We start from the raw sequence: 26,017 nt of genomic DNA on the forward strand, positions 1-26,017 counted from the left end.
TCCATGTGTAACGTCATTGAACTTTTAGCGTAAACTATATTTCTAATCTCTACCATATATATATCATTTTCTACACAAAAATTTTATATGTTTATTAGTATATTTGTAAACTCTTCTCTTCTATGAAGCTTCTCCAGAAAAGAAAAAAATCCATCTACAACGATACAAATAAAATTATGCATGCATTGTTAACAATTTTTTTAAGTAGCAAAATTAGCCGGATTTAAATGAATGAAAAATTGATTTATAACTGCAAAATAACAACTAGTATAAAAAACTACAGTAATTGATTTTTAAATTTTTTTTTAATTCATTGAACAAATTTTATCAATTAGGATATAGAAGTTAAGAATTTTTATTTGCTTTTGCAATGTTGGAAGAGTCAATTAAAGTATTTATAATTTGTTCACTGTTTATTAATTTATTAAAATTAATTTTTATTGATTTGATGTTAGAGTTTAGGAATAAAAATAAATTTTATAAACCTTAAGCGCTAAAAATCTTTTAAAGAAAAAATAATAAAGAATCAATAATTAGAAAATAGTATGTAAAAGGTTACATATTAATGTAATATATATTGTATAATTTGTTATTGTGATCTGGAGTATTTTTGTCTGTTTAAATATGACATATTTATAAATTTTACAGCAAACGATGTTTTTTGTAACAATTATGCAAAAATTAACCATGTAAAATGTGTTAAGATTTGAGGTCCATCTTAATAAGGTCAACCTTATTAAGAGGAGTGTCCCAATTCTTTATATATTGGTCATTATTTCGGTATTTTACCGATGTGGGATGATATTCCCTTAACATGCCCCCACAAAATGGTGGCTCGTTTGAGCAGACCAATTTTGAAATCCGTGTGCTCATTTTTAGAGACTTAATCGGATCGAATCGCTCGTTGGAGCTTAATAGGCTCTGATACCATGTTAAGATTTAGGGTCCATCTTAATAAGGTTAACCTTATTAAGAGGAGTGTCCCAATTCTTTATATATTGGTCATTATTTCGATATTTTACCGATGTGGGATTATATTTCCTTAACAAAATGTACATTTATAAAATAAGGTGTATAAAATATAATCATACCTTTTATACGGCTTTGTTTGACTATAAATTTTTTTTCAAAATAAATTTTTCTTTTTTTTCTTTTCAACCACATATTCTTCATTAAAATAATATTACGCGTAAATAAAAAACTTTCTCTTATTTTTCAACCACACATTTCCTATCATTTAACTATTCTAAAATACATTTTTTCATAAAAATGGGGCTGAAACACCCTATAGTATATTTTGTAAATTTCCTTTATCTATATATCAGCCATGTCGTCTGAAGGGAGAGACTAATTTTTATTACTGTCCACATAATGTCGTTAGGTTTTTAGCATAAAATATATTTGGGTTAGCTATTGACAATTTCTTTGAAAAAGAGAGAAGCATAAAATTTTTAGTATCAAATATACTTTTGACCTCTACACATCTGGTCTGTTTGGCCCCTTTTTTTCCCATTACATTAAATAAAATTTTTGCCAACTTTCAACTTCCTTTTTTGACTAAGTAGGATCCACATCTGTTATTTCCTTCTAACTTACCAGAAAATCTCGTTTTTTTAATTGAACCTTTGGTCCAAAGGACAAAAACACCCTCCCATGTCCACACTAAATTACTAATATGCCCCTCACTGACCAAAAACTGAGGCCAAGGCTTGGAAGGGTAGTACCGTAATTTTGTGGCACAATTAATTACTCTTGTTGTACACGCAAGCTGTACTCTCTGAATGGTATGACACATGGGGGCTATAGTTACTGGAAAAATTGAAAAATAATTTGTTGTAATGAATTTTAATGAGTAATAATGGGGCTCAATTGGGGCAATTTGTGTTGGCTACTGAAAGTTTCTTGCTGTTGCTATGGGACCAACAAGTTGAGTGCGTTTTGTTTATTGTTTTGGATAATTTTTAGTTTTTTAAAATACTTAAAACGTGTTTGATATTTTATTTTCAAAAATGCGTTTTTAAAATAAGAAAAATTTTACAACATAAAATTTAAACAATTTTTTGAATTTTTAACTTGAAACAAGATAAATAAATTAAAAAATTTCTCAAATTTCCCAATCACTCTCTCTTCCTCCCTCCAAACCCTTTCAAAATATCATAAAACTATTTCTAAAATTTTTAAACCAAATACATTTTCTAGTATTTTGTTTTGAAAAACAGCTTTTCATATAAACCAAACGTATTTTATACAATTTAAAAATAATATCTCGAAATAGAAAATAGAACCACAAACCAAACGTATTGTTTGTCGGTTGTTGTGACTTCTTGATTGTTGACTTCGGTAAGTGGGATGGCAGGTATAATTTCCAATTTCCCAAATTGTCCTTCCATTAAATGTAGTGCCATCAACCAATAGAGAGTGTCATTTTTGTAAATTAAGTTTGAAGAATGGGGGTATTTTGGAACTTTAATCTTTCAACGTCTTTGAATTGTCAATGCTATGACAATTTACTACTACAATGTCAGTTTTTAAATGGTTATTCTACTGTTGTATAATGAATAAATTTGGATTCGCTTTCACATGGGGCCATGTGATGTGTTACAAGAATAAATTCTTTCAACAATAATGGCGCCCATACGAGAACATCCCTGAACTAGTGTTGACTTTTAAAAGACTTGAGAAATTTGATACAGTATATTACAGAAAAAAATAAACCAAATTATTAAAAAAAAAATGTTGAACCCCAACCTTGATAATCTCCATCGCCCCATTTCTAGAGTTTTGTGAAGGAGATAAATTGCAGAAACAGACCAGAGAACAAGAACTGCTTGTATACTGCGCCTACAAGGAGTCTAATTTCGTTTTTCAATAATCGAACAAAATAAACCTAATTATTAGTTTTGTGAGAAGTTGATTTCTAAACTTTTAGGCCCTTTTGATTATTATTTTTATCAAAATACATGTTTCTCTCTCTTTTTTTAATCACATATTCTTCATTAAAATAATATTACACGTAAATAATTTTTTTTTTTTTTGTTTTTCATCCACATATTCTCCATCAATCTACTATTTTAAAATTTATTTTTCCATAAAATGGGTGTCAAACACCCTCTTAACTTCACCTAATCCCCCAACATGTTTGAGAACCAAGAGCTCCCCCGTGTGGAGTCATTGAAGTTGTCCTAGCAAGATGATTTCTAAGTCACAATACTAAATGAATATAATTTGAGATATAATTATTGAAGATAATTGTGAAAATTGTATAATTTTCTATAATGATAATACTCACAAAATAATATCATTAGAATCTATAAAATATTAGGATATTAGTAATACTTTCAAATCGGTAACTTCAGCATCAAGCAATTTTTAACTTGACAGCTGATCTCCTGTGTACTCAAGAATTTGAAGTTGTTAGAGATTAGTTAGCTAGAGAACCATTCCGCGTATTTCAAAAATTTCTAGACAAATTTAGGCTCCGTTTGGTTCACATTTATGCAAAAATAAAAATAAAAAAATATAATCGTTATGGGCCCCACATAAGAGATAAAAATTCAAATTTGATGACTTGATGTGATGGATAATGATCATATTTTTCATTTTAATGAGAAAATAATGGAAAACAAACGAGGGCATACTGTGAAGATAATCACAAAGTTGAGAAGTTAGACTAATCTCCCAAAAGTAAAAGTTGAATACAGACTTGTTATAACACCAATAGATAGTAGGACCTCCACTGCATGTTTTCCAAAAAATAAAAATAAAAAAACAGAAGAAAAAATTGTATTTTGTATATAAACAAGACAGATTTGGACATCCCTTAATCACCTTGTGGTGTATCAACCAATATGAAGACTTACCTTCTGTTCCTCCTCTTATGGTTTTCATTGAATTTGGCCATATCAAATCAGACCCTCAACAACAGCATAATAACCAAGCCTGGCTGCCCAGCCAAGTGCGGGAACTTAACTGTTCCATACCCGTTTGGCATCGGTTTAGGTTCAGGGTGTTCCATTGGACAACAGTTTGACATGAACTGCAATACATCTTTCAATCCTCCAAAAGCCTTTACCAGTGAAGGTAATTTAGAGGTTATTAACATATCAGACAGCAAAATCCGGGTAAAAAACCGGGTAGCTTCCGAATGCTATAATGAGTTTAGTGCTCTAAGCAATCAAAGCACAGTTCGGTTCAATCTAGAAACCACACCTTACAGCTTGTCAAATGAAAATGTGTTAACAGTTCTGGGATGTGATTACCGTTCCATGGTAGAAAGTCAGGGGCGCGGACGTGGATGTAATGCATTTTGCTCATGTGAGACCTCCATTCTGAAGGGTCTGAAGAGCTTTTTAATTTCCTTGGACAGACGATCTAATCAAACAGAGGTCGTGTCTTTTAACAAATGTGGCTATTCCTTTCTCGGAGAGAAGGATAGCTACTTATTTCGCTTTAGAGATCTCTCCGATCCACATATCATGGAGAAAATTTCAGAGACTGTGCCATTGGTATTGGATTGGGTGATCGACAATAAAAATTGTACTGAAGCTCAACAGTCCAATAATTTTACTTGTCAAAGAAACAGTATTTGTCTTAATTCTGATACAGGTCTGGGATACCGCTGCAGTTGCCCTAGTGGATTTGTGGGAAATCCATATCTCAAGCCAGGCTGCCAAGGTTGGTTCATGGATAAACCAAAATGACTTATGACCCCAATATAGACATGCATCTGACGTTCGTTGTTGTTTTTCAGATATCAATGAATGCGAGAGTAATCCCTGTGATGACGAGAACGAGATTTGCAGTAATACTCCTGGTGGTTACCACTGTTCTTGCCGGGAAGGTTACTTTGCTGGTGACAGAAAATATGGTGTTCGTGGCTTTGTTTGTTTGTTTCAAGATGGTATATACCATGAACGTAAGATCGTTATGCCAATTGGATACTTATAATAATTTAGACACAACTTTTTTCGATGATTTATATTGTGACACGGATGACGTTATACTAGAACATTGTCATTTAGGGGCCGTTCAATGCTATGCATATCTTTAATACTAACAACATATATTCCCACAAGTCCACTAAACGTTATTGCTAATTTCAATGGCATTAAATATAATCAAGAAGAAAAATAAATTGTAATTAATTATACTTAATATGATACATTTTATTCCACAGGTTTTTTATTATATTTATATAATTAATTAGGATAAGATGTCATTTTACCCTTTTCATAATATACCCACCGGAATTATGAATTAGTATATAATTTGATAGTCTTATTATAGAGTTTAGGATAGAATATCACATTATGATCATAATATACTCACTAATTATGAATTAAGTACATAATTTGATAATTCTATCAATTTTTATGTCAATAGATTCTAATTTAAACATGATTTACATTGGTAAAGAATGAAATTTAATCAAGTCTCAGTTATAACATAAGCATATAATATATGCAGCCAGTCAACCTGCAAATTTTTCTGATATCCGTTGCGATGTTCCCGAACTTACCCGAACTTAAGGGTGATAATTATAAAGTATTGAAGGAGAGAATTTTACTCAATCTAAGGTGGATGGACATTGACTATGTAATTAGGAAAGACAAACCACCTGCAATTACTGCGACTAGCACTCCAAATAAAGTTGCTCTTTATGAACGATAGGAACGATCCACTGCCTTAGTATGATGTTCATAAGACAAATATCTCAGCTAGTATACATGGTTCAGTGGATCAGCATGAGAAAGTCCTTGATTTGCTAAAGGCCATGGGTGATCAATTCATCACTTCAGATAAGGCACTAGCAAGCACTCTAATTATGAAGCTCTCTTCCATGATGCTCACCACTGTGAAAGGTGTGCTGAAGCACATCATGCAGATGAGGGATATTGCGGCTCAACTAAAGAACCTTGAGGTTGAGATATTGGAACCCTTCCTGGTGTACTATATCCTGAATTCTCTCCCTTCTCAATACGGGCCTTTCAAGATCTCGACAACACACATAAAGACAAATGGTCAATTAATGAACTCATGACCATGTGCGTTCAAGAGGAAGGGAGGCTCGTAATGGAATTAGGGGGAAGTGCAATGCTGGCAACACGGGAAAAGGACAGAGCTCAAGCCAATAAGAAGGAGAAAGGTAAAATACCTCCTCAAGCTAACATTAAGAAGGAATCCTTATGTTTTTTCTGTAAGAAAAAGGGACACGTAAAGAAGGAATGCGCTAAATTTCAAGAATGGCTTGAGAATAAAGACAATCCAATCTCATTTGTTTGCTATGAATCTAATATGGTTAATGTTATGTACAACACATGGTGGATTGGTTCTGGCTCTACAATCCATATTTTGAATACCTTGCAAGGTAGACAAAATCTAAAGAAGCCAGTGGGAAGTGAGCAAGGCATCTATTGAGGAAACAAGATGTGTTCACATGTGGAGTCTATTGGAACATATAGTTTAACTTTAAGTAGTGGTTTTATTTTAGACTTGAAAAAGACATTTATATTCCATGTTTCTCCAGAAATTTGATTTCAGTTTCAAGACTTGTACCTTTGGGTTATTCCTTTAAATTTTAAGAATCAAATTTCAATTTATTTTATAAATCTGATCTTGTTGGGAATGGTACATTGTCTGATGGTCTTTTCTCTCTCAATTTGCAAAATAACACCACTTATAATGCTATACATGTTCAAACTGGTATTAAAAGATGTGTTATGAATGAGGATTCCTCTAAATTATGGCGTGGAGATTGGGACATATCTCCATAGATCGAATTATGGCACCATATATGTGGGGTACTTAATGCTCTTGATTTTACTGATTTTGAAACTTGCATAGATTGCATTAAGGGAAAGCGGACCAACAAGTCAAAGAATGGTGCCAATAGGAGTTCGAACATATTAGAAATCATACATACTAATATATGTAGTCCAGACATGGATTTACATGGTCAGAGATACTTCATCTCTTTTATAGATGACTACTCATGATACATGTATCTCTACTTGCTTCATAAGAAGAACGAAGCATTAGATGCCTTTAAGATTTTTAAGGCTGAAGTAGAGAAACAATGCGGAAAGCAGATTAAGATTGTGAGATCTTATCAATACAGAAAGCATATTAAGATTGTGAGATCTTATGATTAAGATAGAGGTGGGGGATATTATAGTAGATGCACAGAGGATGGACAAGCACATGGTACGCTTGCAAAGTTTGTTCAAGAGAATGTGATAGTTTTTCAATACACCATGTTTTGTTCACCAGACAGAATGGCATAGCAAAAAGAAGAAGTAGAACATTATTGGACATGGTGCGAAAATATATGCGCGCTGCGGGATGCCCATCTGAAGTAAGAGTTTATAATCCACAAGAAAAAGAAACTAGACCCAAGGACTATTAGTAGGTATTTCATTGGATATGTCGAAAGGTCAAAATTGGTACAGATTCTATTGTCCATCTCACAACACTAGGATTGTGGAGTTAAGAAATGTGAATTTTCTTGATAATGACTTGATCAGTGGGAGCGATCAAATCAGGTACATAGTTTCTAAGAATGATCATTCAGGATCTCAACCTTCCACCTCAAGTAATAGATTGGTTATTGTTCACAGCACCTCTCAAGTACAAACTGGTATTAAACAACCAATCGTTGACGTTCCACAAGTTGCTGACAACATCCCAGTGGATCAGGTAATTCAAGAGTTACCAAGGACTTTTGAACAACCGATTGAACCACATTCTTCAAAGTATTATAATGGAATGACATTAAGATCTACTAGAACAAAGAGATCAGCAATTTCTAGTGATTATGTTATATATCTACAAGAATATGGTTAAAACATTGTAGACATAAATGATCCTGAGTCTTTTTCACAAGCCATGAGTTGCAAAGAATTAGAATTTGGAAGTAATTGGCTACTCAGATTCAGACTTTGCCCACTGTGTTGATTCATGCAAATCAACACGAGATACATCTTTATGATGGCCAATGGTGTTGTATCTTGGAAGATTGCTAAGCAGACCTTGAGTGCTGCTTCCACTATGGAAGCTGAGTTCATTGCTTGTTTTGAGGCTACTTCACAAGGTGTATAGTAAAAGAGTTTCATATCTGGGCTTAGAATCATGGATTCTATTTCCAGGCCATTGAGAATATATTGCGACAATTCAACTGCTGTCTTTATGGTTAAGAATAAAAAAAGGGAGGAATCGAAGTAAGGACAATGACATCAAGTATATAGCCATGATTTGAATTGGCATAGAAAGTTTATTGGACAGAGAGAGAATTATATATTGTTGGCATAGAAAGTTTATTGGACAGAGAGAGAATTATATATTGTTGTGTAAAGAATAATTTCCAGGCCCTTGAATTGGATTGGATATATAAAGCTTCTTGGAAAGAGAAGGATTATGCCATCTTGAATTGGATTGGCTATGTAAAGTTTCTCGGAAAGAGAAGGATTATGCACATGTTTCATTCCCTTTAAAATAAAATAATTTAGTTTTCATATTGATTTTTTATTACACATTCACACAATAAAATTTTTTACACATAAATTGAATTTTCTCCACTTTTTAACCCCACATTTTACAAAACATCATTTTTACATAATAATTAACATCAAACAGGGGCTGTATATTTTTTGGATAAATAGTAATTTCTTCATACTTGCAATGTGTTCATGACTTAAACCACTCGAAGTCCGAAACAGTATATTACAACCAATAAACCCAAATTATTAGTTTTCTGGGAAGTTGATTTTTAAACTTTTAATTTCACCTATACCCCCCAACATGCTTTAGAACTAATTAGCTGCCCAGTACAGAGAATCATTGAGGTTGTTGTAGCAAGATAGTAAAATGCTAACCAAATATTATTTGAGATACAAATAGTGAAGATTATCGTGAAAATTGTATAATTTTCTATAAGCATAATACTAACGAAATATTATTGTAAGAATTTGAAAAATATCACGATACTAAGAGAATATAATAATAATAATTAAAAAGAGAAGAAAAAATTGTATTTTGTATATAAACAAGACAGAGTGATATCCCTCAATCACCTTGTGGTGTATCAACCAACATGAAGAAAAATTGCAATCTGCTCCTCCTCTTATGGCTTCCATTGAGTTTGGCCATATCAAATCAGACCCTCAACAACAGCATAATAACCAAGCCTGGCTGCCCAGCCAAGTGCGGGAACGTAACTGTTCCATACCCGTTTGGCATCGGTTTAGGTTCAGGGTGCTCCATTGGGTCATGGTTTGACATCAACTGTAGCACATCTTTCACTCCTCCAAAAGCCTTCCTCAGTACAGGTAATATAGACGTTATTAACATATCAGACACCAAAATCAGGGTAAAAAACTTGGTTGCTTCCCATTGCTATAATGAGTTGGGTGCTCTAACCCTCCGAAACCATGCTTGGGTCAATCTACGCGCCACACCTAACAGCTTGTCAAATGAAAATGTGTTAACAGTTCTGGGATGTGATGACCTTTCCCTAGGAGTCGCTCAGAACATCAGCGGTGGATGTATGGCATGTTGGATATTGGTTAAATAAATTGAGAATTGAAAATCGATTAAAGTTTGTATCGAATTCGGCCAAATACTCAAAAGCTCGACTCAATCCGTTTAGGCAAAATTATTTGCCACTTCGCCGCTTCGGGGCGCACAAACGGGGATCGACCTGACCGGTCAGGTCGCGAGGGTCGAGGGGGCAGCGCCCCTCGTGGGGGGTCGGGGGCAACGCCCCCGAAAGAGAATTTTGATTTCTCTGCATGTATTGAAGGGTATATTTGGCATTTCGAAAACCAATATCGGATGAATGAGAAATTACGAAAAAGACCTCAACCATTAGTGAATAGACACCTTTTCATAAAGGTGCATTGTTTGGAAATGGTGCATGGTTTGGTCTCAACCACACCCCTTCATGGTCTATAAATAGGACCCTTTGGGTGTCCTATTCCTCACAGTTTGATATGCAAAAACGTCGCTCATCCTCTCTTCTATCCAAAATCAAAATCAAAATCATTTCATTTATTTTGATTTTCTTTCATTTCATCTGTGGAGTACATAAACCTACATTGGGTTCGTTGTACTTGTGTTTTGGAGTGCTACAAACACAAGTGTAGCCGTTGTATCTTGGGAGTCGATTGCCGAAATCCGTAGGCACCGTTGCGGGGCAAATTCGACTTAAGGACAAAGAGTCCAACTCTTGCCTCGGCTTTGTCACCATCATTATACTTATTTCGGCGTCACTATTCACAAAATTCTTCCAACATGGCATTATGCTCTGACAGCAAGGAATTGAGTAAAGACTCTTGTTTGGGAGTTGGCTGTTGTCAGGCTTCCATTCGGAAGGGTCTAGAGATCATTTCAATTTCCATGAGCAGCTTATATAATCACACAAAGGTCTTTTCTTTTAACCGATGTGGCTATTCCTTTCTCGGAGAGAAGGATAGCTACGTATTTCGCGTTTTTGATCTCTCCGATCCACATGTCAGAGAGAGAATTTTAGAAACTGTGCCATTGGTATTGGATTGGGTGATCGACTATCAAACTTGTACTGAAGCTCAAAAGTCCAACAACTATACTTGTCAAGAAAACAGTATTTGCCTTGATTCTGATGCTGGTTTGGGAGGATACCGCTGCAGTTGCCCTAGTGGATATGTGGGAAATCCATATCTCAAACCAGGCTGCCAAGGTTGTTTAGAATACTTCATGGATAAACCAAAATGACTTATAACCTCAATATAAATTTGACATCTGACTTTTTTTTTTTTAATTTTTTTTTTCAGATATTAATGAATGCGAGAGTAATCCCTGTGATAATGAAAACGGGATTTGCATTAATACTCCCGGTGGTTACAACTGTTCTTGCCCGAATGGTTACATTGGTGATGGCAGAAAATCTGGTGTTGGCTGCATTCTCTTGAGTTCTATTGAACCTGCCCAGCGTTCAACTAAACTACTCGTGTTTACAGGTTAAAAACACCCGTCACTCATGCAAATTTCTTTACCTTGTCTCTTTGCTATAATTCAGTCAAAATTAGAAGTCTTTGCACCTACTGGCATAGGAACAAATTATTTATTATTTAGCCATTGTTGCTATTTGGCAAATTTTCAACTTTAAAAGTTCCAAGTTTGAATAAAATGTTATAAGTCACATCTTATTTGTTCTTGACCATGCACAACGTCTATATGAACACATAAGTTTTATTCCCTTTTTACCCTTAAGTTTGAATTGTCAATGAATGCATATTTAACCAACAGCAACAAAGGAAGGGGCATTTTTGGTATTGCAAATGAATGTGAGAAATTCATTCCAAATGTTGTCAAACATGTGGCATAAGCATTTTATTCAAAATTCTGAATTTAAAAAGTTAGAAACTTGTTAAAAATTTGCTAAATAAACACATCAAACAAGGGCCTAATGAATGAATAAAAGAGTCATTCACCAGAGTAATGACGAATTGGTAAATATAGGAATCTACTATTTCCAATTATCAAATTCAAACAATTGTTCAATGCATCCAGTTTTAGTTATAAATCATCAAATAACTGCTATAATGAAGACTTAAGCAACAAAGTATAATAAATCCTTAGTTTATTATAAAGTAGGAAACCAATGCTATAAGAGCATGTTATTTTCAATTTGGTTGACTATGACGACCAATCAGTCCCTAATCAAGTCACGAAAAATTGCTTGTGATGCATAGAAATCTAATAAATGCAATTCCCTATCAAAGGGCATGCTTCTAATTTTCACACTACATGAAATGTATAAGTATCTCATTTGACTACTCTTGTGTGTTTCAATGATTGTGTGCAGTTGTGGGCACAAGCATCGGACTGCTATTACTACTAGCAGTTAGCTTTTGGTTATACAAAGTAGTGAAGAAGAGACAGGAACAAAAGCACAAACAAAAATTTTTCAAACGAAATGGCGGTCTTTTGTTACAACAACAAATATCAACAAATGAAGGTCTCCTAGAAAAAACAAGACTTTTCACAGCTAAGGAGTTGTCGAAGGCAACAGATCAGTTCAACGAAAGTTGAATACTAGGTCGAGGAGCTCAAGGTACGGTTTACAAGGGCATGATATCTGACGGGAGAACTGTAGCAGTAAAGAAGGCCAAGTTAGTAGGACAAAATCAACTGGAGCCGTTTATAAATGAGGTCACAATCCTTTCTCAAATCAACCATAGAAATGTTGTTAAGCTACTAGGATGTTGTTTGGAGACAGAAGTTCCATTGTTGGTTTATGAATTTTTGCCCAATAGAACCCTATTTGATCACATACATGACAAGAGCGATGATTTCACCATGACATGGGATATACGCTTAAGAATCGCAACAGAGATAGCAGGAGCCCTTGCCTATCTCCATTATGAAACATCTCTTCCCATTTATCACAGGGATATCAAGTCAAGTAATATCCTTTTAGATGAAAACTATAAAGCCAAAGTTTCGGATTTTGGAATTTCAAGATCAATTTCAATAGATTAAACTCACCTTACCACCCAAGTGAAGGGAACTTTCGGCTATTTCGATCCAAAATACTTTCAATCAAACCAATTAACAGATAAAAGCGACGTCTACAGCTTCGGTGTTGTTCTTGTTGAGCTTTTATCTGGACAAAAGCCTATATCTTCAAATGTTACAGAAGATGAAAGAAGTTTAGTGAAACGTTTTCTTACATCTATGGAACAAAACTGCCTGAATGAAATTTTTGATCCAAAAATTTCAGAGCACTTCAAGGATGAAGAGATAAGTTCTGTTGCTAATATAGCATATCGATGCTTGAACTTGAATGGGATAAGACGGCCAACAATGAAAGAAGTTGCCATGGACTTGGAGAATATTAGGCTCTCTAGGAGGCCTGCAACCATCCGAAGAACTTCTCGAGTAATTGATACTGAATTAGGAGAATCAACTCTACTTTCAAGCATCAACTCCACATTTACTATCAGTGATAATAGCATCACTACATCATACACCAATCCCTTGTTATATTACACCGTTTAATAAGGTAATAGATCATGGAAATCCAGTAAACATACGGGATCGTTGACAAATAATACGTCGTAAGTAATGTGAATCGTCCTGCAAAGAATAAAATTCAATCAAAGTGTACTATTGTCTTATTAGATTTAAAGTGTGTGATAAAAGATTTTTTTATTTTTTTATTTTTTTTGGGAATTAGTCTAAATTAATCTAACAAATATATAAAACGTTGGTTTGCAAGTATATAAAATGAGTGTATTGAACTACAAATTCGCCTATTATTACCTATTTCAATTATTGATTACGTAAATTAGTCTTATTCATGCATTTTTGACAAAACCTATAATATTTAACATTCTTAAACAATATAAATTAAGTTTATTCTACTCATGATCGTATATTCTTAGTCCAAGTCCGAATGGGTAGAGCTCATTAAATTACACGATTATCTAGATGATTACACACGTAATATTGTTATTCCTAGCATCCATTATCCGTGTGTTAATCTTGTAGTGTTCTAAACTAATTGTAAAGTTTTCAACACTATAATTAGCAACCATATATTCAATTGATGATTAGACAATCAAATAATGCAATTAAGCATGCAATCAAGAATAATAAGAAATTAACTAATCTGCTTATCTTTCTTCATTCAATTCGTGTGAAGAATTAGCGTACATATTCATATGTAAATTATATAGAAAGAATTGACATGACATCACCCGAAACTAAGAATAATGAAAGAAACAGGAAAAATCAACGTTGTCTTCTTGAATCTTGAAATCGGACCTTCATTCTTCAATCTTTGTGTGTTAATTGCCTTGATTCTCATGCTGGAGACTTCTTCTTTGTGATAATGTGATGTGTCCTATCAATGGCTACCTCAATTAGGTCTAATAAGTGTAAGAAGTTTATCCTAAAAAGAGTTTGAATCAGAAAAGGATAAAGCCAACCAGTCTGAGAAATCACCCTATGCACGCGCATCGCATGTGGGTTTGTGTGTGTGCATTGTGGAGTCGTGCTCTTAGGTTTTGAGACAAGGTACCTTGCCCACGCTCCTCTATTGGTGGCCCGCACGATCCACCAAAGATTTTGGATTTATGCTTTTTGGTCCCTGATTTTGATTCTTTGTTAAGCTTTAGTCCTTCCTTGACATGATTTTGGTTCCTCATCTTCCCAAATGTATCTGACTGACTTTAACCATTCTCCATTCATTGATATTAGGTCCAATGGACTTTAGAAGTTTTGATTTAGTCTTATAATTTTGAAAATTATTCATTTAAGCCTTTCTTTGTTTTCTTTTCTTTGTTTTCTTTTTTTTTTTTTTTTTTTTTTTTTTTTTTTTTTATTTCCCCCTTTTTTTTTTGAATAAAAAAAAAAAAAAAAAAAATTACTACAATGAAAAAAATATAAACATGATTAAGCCATAATTCATAGAAATCCATAACAATTTAGCTCATTTAACGGCTCAAATAAGTTTACAAAATACTCTTATTAAATACCCTCAAATTTAACAAATGTTTGTCCTCAAACAAAATATAGAACAACCTAAGCAAATTTTTCAAACAAACATGGTTAGATAACCTGTTGTTGGCCTCAAGATTAAAATTTCGAGTTAAAACTATAAACTACTTCAAAATTGCTAAGATCAATTTTTACTTATATAATGCAAAATCGACGTGTGTGTATGTGTGAAGATTCATATAAAACACCATGATGTCATAGATTGATTTGAGGTCCAACCCTCATTGGTTGTATACTTTCTTTCCTCACTTGTAAGTTTCACTGAGGGTTGAAATCATACATTGATCCTCACGCTCACTAGTTTGGTTAAATTTTACTAATTGTAGCTTAGTATATAAATAAACAAGAATTCTCCTTATTTTTTACTACTTCAATCTTCAAGAATTAACTAAGCTAATAATTCATGATCAAGTGTCTAATTATCTTAAACAAGTGTTTTGGATTTAATCAAGACATGTAGTGCTTATTCTGTTCATGCACCTACTTTTGCAAAGTTGATACGCTAGCTAATCCCTTTTTGAGTTTTCTTTTTGAGATTTTCAATCATTGTCTTCATTGGAATCTTTTATGTGGTACCTTCACAACATGGCATTTTTTCCTTTTGTGCAATGATTACTGCAATGTTCCTCATTAAATACTCATTCTTGATTTTTCACCTAATTTTCATCTTGTTGAACTTAGACAATTTCCACAAAAATTTAGCACACATGAAATTAACATTCATCTCTATGACTCCCTATATCAACTCAGCCATCCCTAAACTATTTTATAATTGGGTCAAAGATGTATATTATAGTGGTTGATTGTTTTAAGCATCCAAGGTCCACTATTTTCAACTTATTCAATAGTATAAATAAACTTATTCATTTATGATGCAAAATATACATCTTCTGCACAAAAATATAAAGTTTCATATGAATAAGCATGAACTAACTCTACATGTAACTTATCCAAAATCTTATAGTTCAACACTTTGTTCCAATATGTACATCATAGTTGGCAAAGCTATCTAACTAATGCAAGCACACAAAAATACATCATAGAAGTAATGAAATTGAAAATAGCATTTTTAAAAAAAAAAAAAAAAAACTCAACAAGCATACAGAACAGTGAAACAATCAACTTGATGCAAAATCACCCCCAGATTTATAATAGACATTGCCCTCAATGTCTAAATATATTTTAAGCAATATGCAAAAAATTAAGAGAAAGTTATGAATGCTCCAAATCCTAACGGGTCTAAAGATGATGGTGGAAGAAGAAGAGGGGAATTAATGAAGCCAGTGAAGAAATATTTCATCATGACACACATCTCATCAACTTGTTTGTATGTGTCTTCTAATCTGGTCAGCATGCCTTCGACTTTGGTGTACACGTCCTTCATCCTTTCTGTACATCAGCCCAATCTCTTCATCATCAGGTCAAGCTCTTTATGCAAGCTTGAGAGATTAGACGTGATCCTATTGGTGTCTCTGTATACTCTGTGTTGACCTTTGAAAATGGCCAACAGGTGTCGTTAGAAGATAATATACACGTGGACGTATTTTGTAGTATTTCTACTGTAAATATGAATGTTTGTGGAAGAAGAAGATGGAGACAAGTGAGAGATATATTATGTTCTCCTTTTTCATTCATAGATCCATCCCTTTAAATGATATCCAAGCCATGTGGCTTGATCTGACAATCCTTAATGTTTGTCAACTCTACTTCATATTAATTACATCGACAGAGTCTTGACAAGAGGTCAGCCATCCTACAAGTCTAGGCTGACTTCTCTGATACTCAATAAATGGGCATGTCACATCAATCAACTCCATAGATGCGCCTACTGAACCTGTTAAGGACCTTAGATACTTCAGGGAGTTCGGCAACAAGAGATGAGCAAGGGTAGGGCCATCTCGGCTATTCTTAGTGTAATGACCTTGGCATTTAATTGGGACTACTTTAAATGTTGCAGTTCTTGGATGACTTGGATGATTGCCACGTGTAAATACGGGTTCTGTATGACTAGTAACAATAGTCTCCCAAGTCCATGTATGATCATTCATGTGGTACATAGAGTTTGACTTTTTGAAGAAAAGAAATCCATGCGTTAATGTTAGTACCCCAAGTCTAATTGTTTTAAATATTCATATGAGAATTTTAGACTTGCTAAACACATACGTCAATGGCCATCGGAACTGAGGTCGAGGCTTGTGTGCCTCATACAAATAAGTGGCATTTCCTTACAATGTCAAAGTTGTTAGATGTAAAAACTTGGGTGGTATGTTAGGTTAGACGATTTGGTCAATTGAACGTTTTTTGTCATTTATTGCCATAGATTGCTATGCTGCCTTTTGGTCTTCCCGAAGAGGGTGGTGCCTCATATTTTCAATGCGTTCCAATGAACACATGTTTCGATCTCGACCATGAAGCTGAAATGTTTGATGCATCAAATGGTCCATATGTGACCTAGATTTGGGTGTCCAAGTCTTTGAGATTTGATGGTTGAAAATGCGTGTTCTTGCATTAAAAGGCTCATTTTACTTGGATATACATTTGCTTGCATAAATCATGTTGACTCGTGTTACTGCGATATGACCGAAAATTATATTTGTACTTGGTGAATTTTGAGGGAGTTGGTGCAAGGGATTGCTTGGTTTCAGATGGTGCCATGGAGTGTGCAAATTGGATTATCTTGGGTGTAATGTATTGTATGCTTGGACCCATGAAAATAAAATGTAGCCTCAGTACAATCTTCTTTGAACGCTTTGGGAACAGTGCTAAAGTGCGGAGGGTCACCCATTGTCTTGAAAAAATTATGTTGCAATAGGATGCGAATTCCATCCAAAGTGCCTCAAGTGACACTATGTGGATCCTTAGGGGTCGATATCAACGTACCTTCCCTAAGCAGCTAGGTTGCTTCCTCTGTCAGAGCTTACTAGGTAAAGTGTATTGTAGCCATAGCTTGAGTTTTAACATGATCCGACAGACCTCGTAATTATAACAGTTGCTATATATGGTAGATATCCCTCAAGAGGGAGAGGTCCGATGGATTGTACATCTGATTTAGTAATTGTACTTTTTCATTATTATTCATCATTATTATTATTATTTTGGCAAGTGCTTTGTAAGTGGTTGACTTCCCTTGATTGTAACGTGTTTGCAGTAATGAATAAAATTTCTACCTTTTATGCAAATCTATGTTTGAATTGAGCTCTAAATTGTTACTGCGTTGTAGTTGGGGGAGTTTTGGGAGGGTCGTGCCCTTGTTGTAGTCCCCTCATTTTTCTATCATTTTATAGGCAACTTGTGCCTTTTACGGAGGTGGTCCTTATAGGATCCAACCCTTTGTGTTGTTGTACCCTTGGGGCTGACTTTTCATTTCTGAGATGGATCTCTTTAGGCTCTAGCTCCTTTCATCAAGGTGCCCCTCTTGCCTTCGTCGACATTTTCTTTTGAGCTCATATTCCGAAGTGCCTCTACGAGCTGATGCCTCTTGGGCTAATTTCTTTTATTCCTTCAAAGAAATTGCCTCAAAAAATGCCACGCATTTTGTGGAGGACCTTGACAGCATCTTCTAAATAGCGTGAAATAGACATGGCCACTATTCATATATCAGATAGGTATGAGGTCTATTTTGCCCTTCTAATTACCCATAGCTGGCATCTCATATTTTTCCAAAACATAATATGGAAAAGGCCTACCATATCAAGTCATATGCCTGGCAACAGTGTGTGTAAAATGACACATATACCAGTGCTGGTAAGAATGATGTTATGGGTCGTGAAGTATGCAAGCCATAATGCTACACACAAGTTATCAGCAATCATAATAATCTTCCAAATTCAAACATAGATATTGACATAATAAGGATCTAAAAGCAAAATAACTTAATAAAATTTGCACAAGCATTTATCGTGGACGTTGTCTGAGGTCCTAAAGTAAACTAAGTTTTTTGTTGATGAAGTGCCGAAGCATCTATCGTGGACGTTGTTTGAGGTCCTGAAGTAAACTAAGTTTTTGTTGATGAAGTGCCGAAGCTGTCCACTTCAAATATATTATGAAGAGAGCTAAGGCCCTATTTTTCGAAGCTCTTTAGCTTGTTATGAACATATCTTTCTAAGGCAAAAGGATCGATTCTATCCCTCAAGCTGATGTCCTGACACTTAATCTCATATCTTTCGATTTTGCAAAGCTGAGCTGGTGGCTCGTGCATAGGCCTGCTACCCAGTTAGTTAAAGGGGATCTGCGTATTTTGGGGATGGTCCCTTGTGAGGTTTTCCCTTATCATTTTCTACATTTGGCAGTTCTACTAAGGTGGTTTCATCTTTACCTCTTCTTTGAACAGACTTTTTTCACAAGTACATGGTTTGATTTGGGACTATACATAAGGTGGGACTATGCCTTCTTTGACCTATTCTGACCCTTCTCTTTAGATGCGATTGAAGTCTTTAGCCCCTCAACCAGAGGGTCGACCTTCACTTTTTGAGCCACAGCTTTCATAAGTAATATAATTATATAAAGCTTATGCCTGAACTGTTTTGACTAGAGAAGACAGCAGATCACAGCTTTTTGCCACTGCTGTTGAGAGGTCAGTTCTTATTGGCAGACGATATAGGGCTCGCCTTTTCATTTATATGCTTTAGTGCCTCTTCTTGCAAGAGGAGCTAGTCTGAGATGTCCAAAATTGGCATTCATCTTTCTAGGCGAGGCCTTTTGTCTTTCTAATGGGATAGTTCTTAAGACTTTCTTCCCCAACTACATCTTTTGGATGGGATGGAGAAGACAGAGAATCATTTTTCTTGGGGCTCGTGTCGTGAAGGTTGGCTCATGTTTGTCGGGGTCATGGAGCCCGACCTGATAGTTATATGTCTTAGCACATCTTTCCGCAAGAGGACTTCGCTTGGAATGGCCGATTTTTAAGGAGACATCTTTCAAGGCTTATACCATTTCTCCTTGTGTGGTCAATCTTTGTTGGCTCGCATCCGAGCTAGTGCAGCTCATCTTTCATGCCTATTCCTAAGCGAGGAATGCACATATCTATAGGCGAGCTAAGCTGCGGCTCCCCGTTGAGGTTGTCCATGCTGATTTCCCACTGATGAAGGGTTGAATAGATGTAGCTGGCTCAAGGGAGTAGGAGGGAGTCTGGCTTGAGCGAACGAAATGCGAGGTCGGTTCTGTCTATTTCTTGTAGGACAAAGCCTGTCAAAGACACTGGTTTTTCTGTCATAGAACTTCTATACTAAGATGGGATCTACTAGTTTTTCCCTATCGGATATGTGGATCAGATTCGTCATCTCAAACCCCTAGAAATCTTCAAGTGCTTCTCTTATTTCTTTTCAGTTGACTTTCCACCTTGAAACCATTTTTGAATTTGTCTTTGTATTGTGGTGTTGAAGGCCCATGGCTTTTTTTATTTTCCTTTAGATGTTGAAAGAGCTTTTTTTTGTTTGGAGTCATACCTATCAAAATAGTGTTAAAGAACATTAGTCATGTGTGTAAAATATAACAATCATAATTAAGTAATATTAAATTCAATTGATAGGAAAAAGAAAGGCGATTGGTAAGAGATTGAGCAGGGACGCGGGAAAACGTAGGCTAAATTTGCATCCTCCCAATTCTCATGCAATTCATATTAAAGTGACGTGCAATCACATGGGAGTGTTTATATATGTTAATTTTAGGTTTCGTGTGAAATTCACATGAAAATTTGACCTAAAACTTAAATAGGGTAATTTATTGAATACTTTACATGCATATGTTTTGAATGTAATTCATATATATATATATAAAATCACCGAATTTCCAACAATGTCAACAACTAAGCCTATTCTCCTTCAAATCTACATATTAATCCAAAAATTTAAGCAAAAAAACTAACTTTAAAAAATTTCAAAGGTTTTAAATTTTTTACCTTGATTCTTAGATTTTGATAGATAAAAGTATTTAAATCTCGTAGAATGATGTTAGAATTTAATGATACTACAAAGTAGAAGTGAATTTTGGAGGGAGATCGAAGAATTTTTGGTGACAAATTTGAAAATTTTAGAAGAATGGAGAGAGACTCCATATGTAACTTATTTTTGTGTGTACGAACAGTGGGGCAAGATGGGTTTCAAAACACACCCAAAGTTTTTGCCATGTGTGCATGGCTATGCTCCTTGCATGTGTGTGGTTTACAAAGTTAATCATTGCTTTAAAAAATACTGACGCATACACTGGTAAACGATGCACGCACATCACTTATCAATATAGGATTTTTTTTCCAAACTTTACTTTCTGACAACATCGTCAAAAATTTGATTGTGAAAATCTCTCAAGCATACTGGTGTCCTATTATACCACAACGAGTAAAATTCAATCAAACCAATTCATATTCCCCTAATTTCAATAAATGAATTTTATTTATTTATTTATTTATTATTATTATTATTATTATTATTTTTTGTATCAAGCAATCTTCATTATCACAATTCTGGTGAAATACATTTCATGTTGTCTTGTATAGTATTCAAATAATACTGTCTTCATATGAGATACTTATTGATCTTTGATAACTATAGTGACATGATGATTTAAATATAGCTTTTATCGTTCTTTTAAGGAGTCAAATGCACAAAAGATTATTATTTTAAGGGCAAATATCTCATAGGTTATGGACATTCTGGGACAAAGAATATCGTTAAAACATTGCTAAGAAAACTCGGACAAAATCTTTGGTCAAGAAAAAAGTACAATATGTATATATTTCCCTCATGATACTATCACTTGAATTACATGCTTTAGGTATATTAAGCCCATGTTTGATATGGATTAAAATCAAATTTTTAGTATATTTTAATGAAAGTTGATAAGATATGTACTTAAAAGATTGTAGATCCCATAAAATATGTGCTCAATTTGCTACTGACTTTCACTTTTCAATTTCTAACAAACAAGGGATAAATCTTTCTAAGATGGTTCCATTAATAGCCATGGCAGATAAATTGGTTATATTTGCATTTCAAATGTCAATTACTTCTTCAATCGAAATGTATAAATGAATTTATTTCAATATTCTCGTCTTTTAAAATATATTGCAATACATCATGTACAAAAGTATTGTCGACAACTTTTTCTTTTCAATTCTATTTCTTTTCCATAATAACATAATCTAATGAGAGATCTCTGCTTCCAATATTTCTAATACTTAAAATTTTTCTAGGATTTTATAATTAGTTATGTTTATATGTTCTCCAAGTATATATATCTCATAAATGGGACTATCTTCTTTTATATGCTCAATTTTCTATTGTAGATTTTTTGTCTTAGAATCGGAAGTAATCACGCTCCATGCATGTCATAAATTTATCAAATATAATATTAACAAATTGTCCTTTCAAGATGTCAATTCGAGTTGGAGCATTTAAAGGTAATGTATAAAATGTTTTTTTATCTCTTTGATAGTAAATGCATCTAAGTGAATCATCGTTCAAACTTCTATTTTGAATTATCTTTTACAAGGATCTAGATAATGTAATGATGCATTATATACAAAAATTTTCAGCTTCTTAATTCCTCCCTCAAATGCTTAGATAATTGTCCAATTAAATTTAAAATTAGCACATCGCATTATAAATATCATTTGTAGGATCTTAAAATATTTCACAAGATTTAAAATAAACATGTGTTCTCAGCATTCTTTAATGTTTTTCTCAGTGTATTGTGGTAGATCAATTGTACATGTATTGCACAATCAAAATAATTAGATGGAAAAATTTACTCTGACCATAGGTCAAATATAGCTGAAAAAACTTTGATATTATGGTATGATACTAATAGTATTCCCTAGACAAAACTAGAAAATACTTTGTTCTCAATAGAAATGGTTTAGAAATTAATTGAAAGCATTCAACAAACAATAGTGTTAAATCATTTATCGTCATCACAACCAATATTTATTAAAATGTTGAGATTTAGGCTCACAAACATTAACAAGACACATCATCTTGATCATATAATCTATAAATTTTGCTCTTAGTTTAAAATTTGAGTACTAATCTTGCAAATTTTAGGTTGCAAACACCATGTAATCATCTAGTTGATGTATCATACTTATTAAATACAAATAATAACTAGATGGTCAACATGAAAGGTGACGAGACCACATATATCATTGTAATTAATTTTCAAAAATATAGACAATTCAGTTCTTATTTAGCTAGTGATGGTTAATGACCAATTTTCAATTAAAAAAAATCGTGCAAGAATTCATTAGATTGAAATAATTTTCAGTTCTTCATTGAATGTCCATTAATTCTCAATATCGTATCATTATTGATTCCGTAATGGTCCAACTGGTCGTGTCAAACAAGAATACATTCATTTATTGAACATGTGGTTCAATATAGTGCTTCTTTCAATTGTACCACACATTTTAAAAACTTAGTATGTTTCTCTTTAATTTAGTAGAGAATAAATTACTATCAATTGTAAAATTTTATTCTCCTACATAACACAATATTGCCTTTTCTGGAGTATCAAAATAATATTCTTCTAATATATATGTTAATACATTTTTATTAGTCATGATATTCTTCTAGAATGTTATTATGTACAAATTTATGTTTTTTCAGGAACATAATACGATTGTCTTCAAGAATACTAGCTAATATGTTTGCTTCTTTTGGAATAATGAATCACTATTCTTCTAAAATATTGAAATTTTAATATCATGCTCTTCAGGAGTAGAAAAATTCATTCTGGAACATTTATATAAGGTGTGTTGTGTTTCTTTTAGAACATCAACACTATATTCATTTAACACAAATACAATTTCTAGTTATGCTTCTTCAGAAGCAGATTTAACTAATCTAATAAAACTTCACAAATATAATATACAATAGAATAAAAAGACTTTCAAAGAATAGTCTTACTTGGATCTGAAAAATTTAGAAAACCTTGAATAGTTAACAAATCTCATATTTTTCGAAGACGTAAGTTTGAAAATTTTATAGTACATAAAAATTCATGTTTGTTAATGTAGATATTTCTCACGAATGAATTGTTGAATTTTGATATTAACCGTTAGATTTTAAGAACAATGAGTTGTGAACGTCCTATCCAAATTTCATGACGATTGAACGACGAAATATTGAGATATCAATATTTTATCACAATTGCATAGGCTGTCCAGATCCTACGAATTTCTAAACTATTGATTTCAAATTTTCTCTCTATTTTTTGGGTGAGTTTCTTCGTGCTAATAATGTGTTATTAACTAGAGATAAAAGAGAAGAAAAAAAATAAGCCAATAGATTTGTATGTATTTTATTGTGGAGTCATGCTACTTGTACATCCTTAATTGACAATTTCACAATTGGCAGTAACATATTAATCCATTTTGAAAACTTTTAAAAACTAATTTTTAAATTAATGACCCGAATTTTGACAACACCAAAGTTGTCAACAAGGGTTTTTCAATAAGGATTATACAAATAACTTAATTATCTATTCTGAACCAAAGCCCCATATTATTGAAAATAATTATGCTCATGATAACTAGTGCTACAAGGATATATTAGTTGTTAACAAACACCACTTTATTTGAAACAAGATTTTATTTATTGATTAAGTTATATCGATCTCTATAATTTGTATAGGATGACTTTTTTGAGCCCAAAAGCACTTTTTAATCAAGAAAATAGAAAATACCGATTGTAGTCTTATTAAAATATCAAGTCAAGAAGGTGAAAAGCACATTTTTCTAACTTCTATTAAAAATGGGAATAGAATGGCACTGTAGAGAGAATAATAAAGTAATGCCATTTCGCTGTTCATGTTTTTTTTTTTCCTCTTCATTTTTTATTCTTTGCCTCGTCCATACTTGCGACTATGATGACAACCATACTAACCATACTCCTTATGCTCACAACCATACTCCTTATTTTCATTATTTTCAGCTACAAAATTGATTGATATCTTCATTTCCATTTTATTTTCATTTTGGTGATGTGGCATTTAGGATTTTCTTCAGTGAAATTTCGGTTAATCATCTACTTTTCTTCAACCCACATTCCCGATCTCTTCTTTTATACTACTGTCAAACTTCATCTTCGAGCTTTCAACGAGTTAGGCTTTTTTTATTTATTTTTTATTTTTTGCTTACAGTCGGCAAAACGGTTATGGGAAGACAATGTTGGGTACCTACATCTACAGAGGTTGATTTTTTTCGATGCATATTTGATGGAGGAAATAAAAATCCAAACAATGCAGAAATTCTACATATAGTGTCCACCTTATCGCCACATTATCCTATTATTTCTAAAAAAAATGTTGGTGATTGGTTTAAGAATAGGTGAGAAAAAGAAAGAGAAAGTAGATGTGTATGGAGAATCCTCAATTGAAAAATCTGATGCATGAAGTGCAACCTCATTCTGATCGACATTTAAGGACCTTTGGTTTAAGAGGTTTATATTTAGCAGTACTTTCCGATGCTATATTTTTTTTGCTTGTATTTGTTTTAGTTTTTCATGCATGAAATGCTACCTTCAGTCATTACTTTCCAATGGTATATATTTATCATTACTTTCCAATGTTATATGTTTTTTGTGCCTGTATTTGTTTTAGCTTTGTTATACTTAAGATTTTGTCATCGTTGAAAAAAAAATCTCCATCTCTTCGCACTGTATGGAGTACTGAGCAGAGAGTGGTCTCGCCGCATAGTTCAGAGGGATCAATTGATCTCTTCGAACTGTACGGAGAGAATTTTTTTTTAACAGTGTTGTTTGAGATTGATTGTAATAAACTAAATTTGGTCCTTTTTTTATATATAATTATGTTTAGTTTATTTATATAGAATGTTTTTTTCCTTACAATTTCCTTTTTCCAAATTGTTTTTTCTTGATGCTAATTAAAATTTTGAATTAGGGGATATTTGTAATATTCCGAAATTTTATGCTTGTTTAAATTTCTTTGGGATAGCAATTTAACTTTCAATATTATTTTTGGCCATACGGTAAAAGGGGACAACACCTTTGTAGTGGTTAATGTTAGAGGTAGTTAATGAATGTAGGCATGAAACGTCAAGGTTGTGTATACATGAAGTGATTATTAGTTAGTCGAAACTTAAGTCAAGTTTGAAATTGAATGTGGTCGATTATTTTGTTAGGACTTCAATTGACCAAATGATTAAATTAATTTACGATCTACAATTTTTGGATATGTAAGTTGGATATAAGTTTAGATTTGGGATACATTTGCTAATAATGAAAGATAGAGAGTTGGATTATATTAGTTGGAAGATTAGAGATTTCCTTTGCAAATATAGGTCTTTAGGCTACTAATTACTTATAATCAACCCCACTTGTTATCCATCACCACCATACATTTGGATCATAGATTAAACAAGTGTACAAGTAAAAAAAAAAAAAAAAAAAATGGGAAGGAAGAGAGGTGAGGCGGTGGAGATGGAAAAGGGAGGAAAAAATATCAAGCTTTTATCCTTATCTTTATATAA

The 26,017-nt window shown here is 33.4% G+C and overlaps 1 protein-coding gene and 1 pseudogene across 1 annotated transcript; both read left to right on the plus strand.

Moving 5' to 3' along the window:
• Nucleotides 1-3,661: 3,661 nt before the first annotated feature.
• Nucleotides 3,662-4,974, plus strand: LOC111378510 (wall-associated receptor kinase 2-like). Its single transcript, XM_023001724.1, has 2 exons — nt 3,662-4,674; nt 4,751-4,974. Exons 1-2 carry the CDS (start codon nt 3,849-3,851, stop codon nt 4,945-4,947), a joined length of 1,023 nt encoding a protein of 340 aa, XP_022857492.1. The 5' UTR covers nt 3,662-3,848; the 3' UTR covers nt 4,948-4,974.
• Nucleotides 4,975-10,287: 5,313 nt separating this feature from the next.
• Nucleotides 10,288-26,017, plus strand: part of LOC111378507 — a 21,352-nt pseudogene continuing 5,622 nt past the window's right edge.

The sequence above is a fragment of the Olea europaea genome, unplaced genomic scaffold (genome assembly GCF_002742605.1).
Source record: "Olea europaea var. sylvestris unplaced genomic scaffold, O_europaea_v1 scaffold1825, whole genome shotgun sequence".
Lineage (NCBI taxonomy): Eukaryota > Viridiplantae > Streptophyta > Magnoliopsida > Lamiales > Oleaceae > Olea > Olea europaea.

Excerpts from the sequence above, each read along its gene's own strand:
- LOC111378510 (XM_023001724.1), top strand. The coding sequence starts at position 3,849 with ATGAAGACTTACCTTCTGTTCCTCCTCTTATGGTTTTCATTGAATTTG. Across the intron at positions 4,675-4,750 it reads TCTCAAGCCAGGCTGCCAAG|ATATCAATGAATGCGAGAGT; the intron begins GTTGGTTCATGG and ends GTTGTTTTTCAG.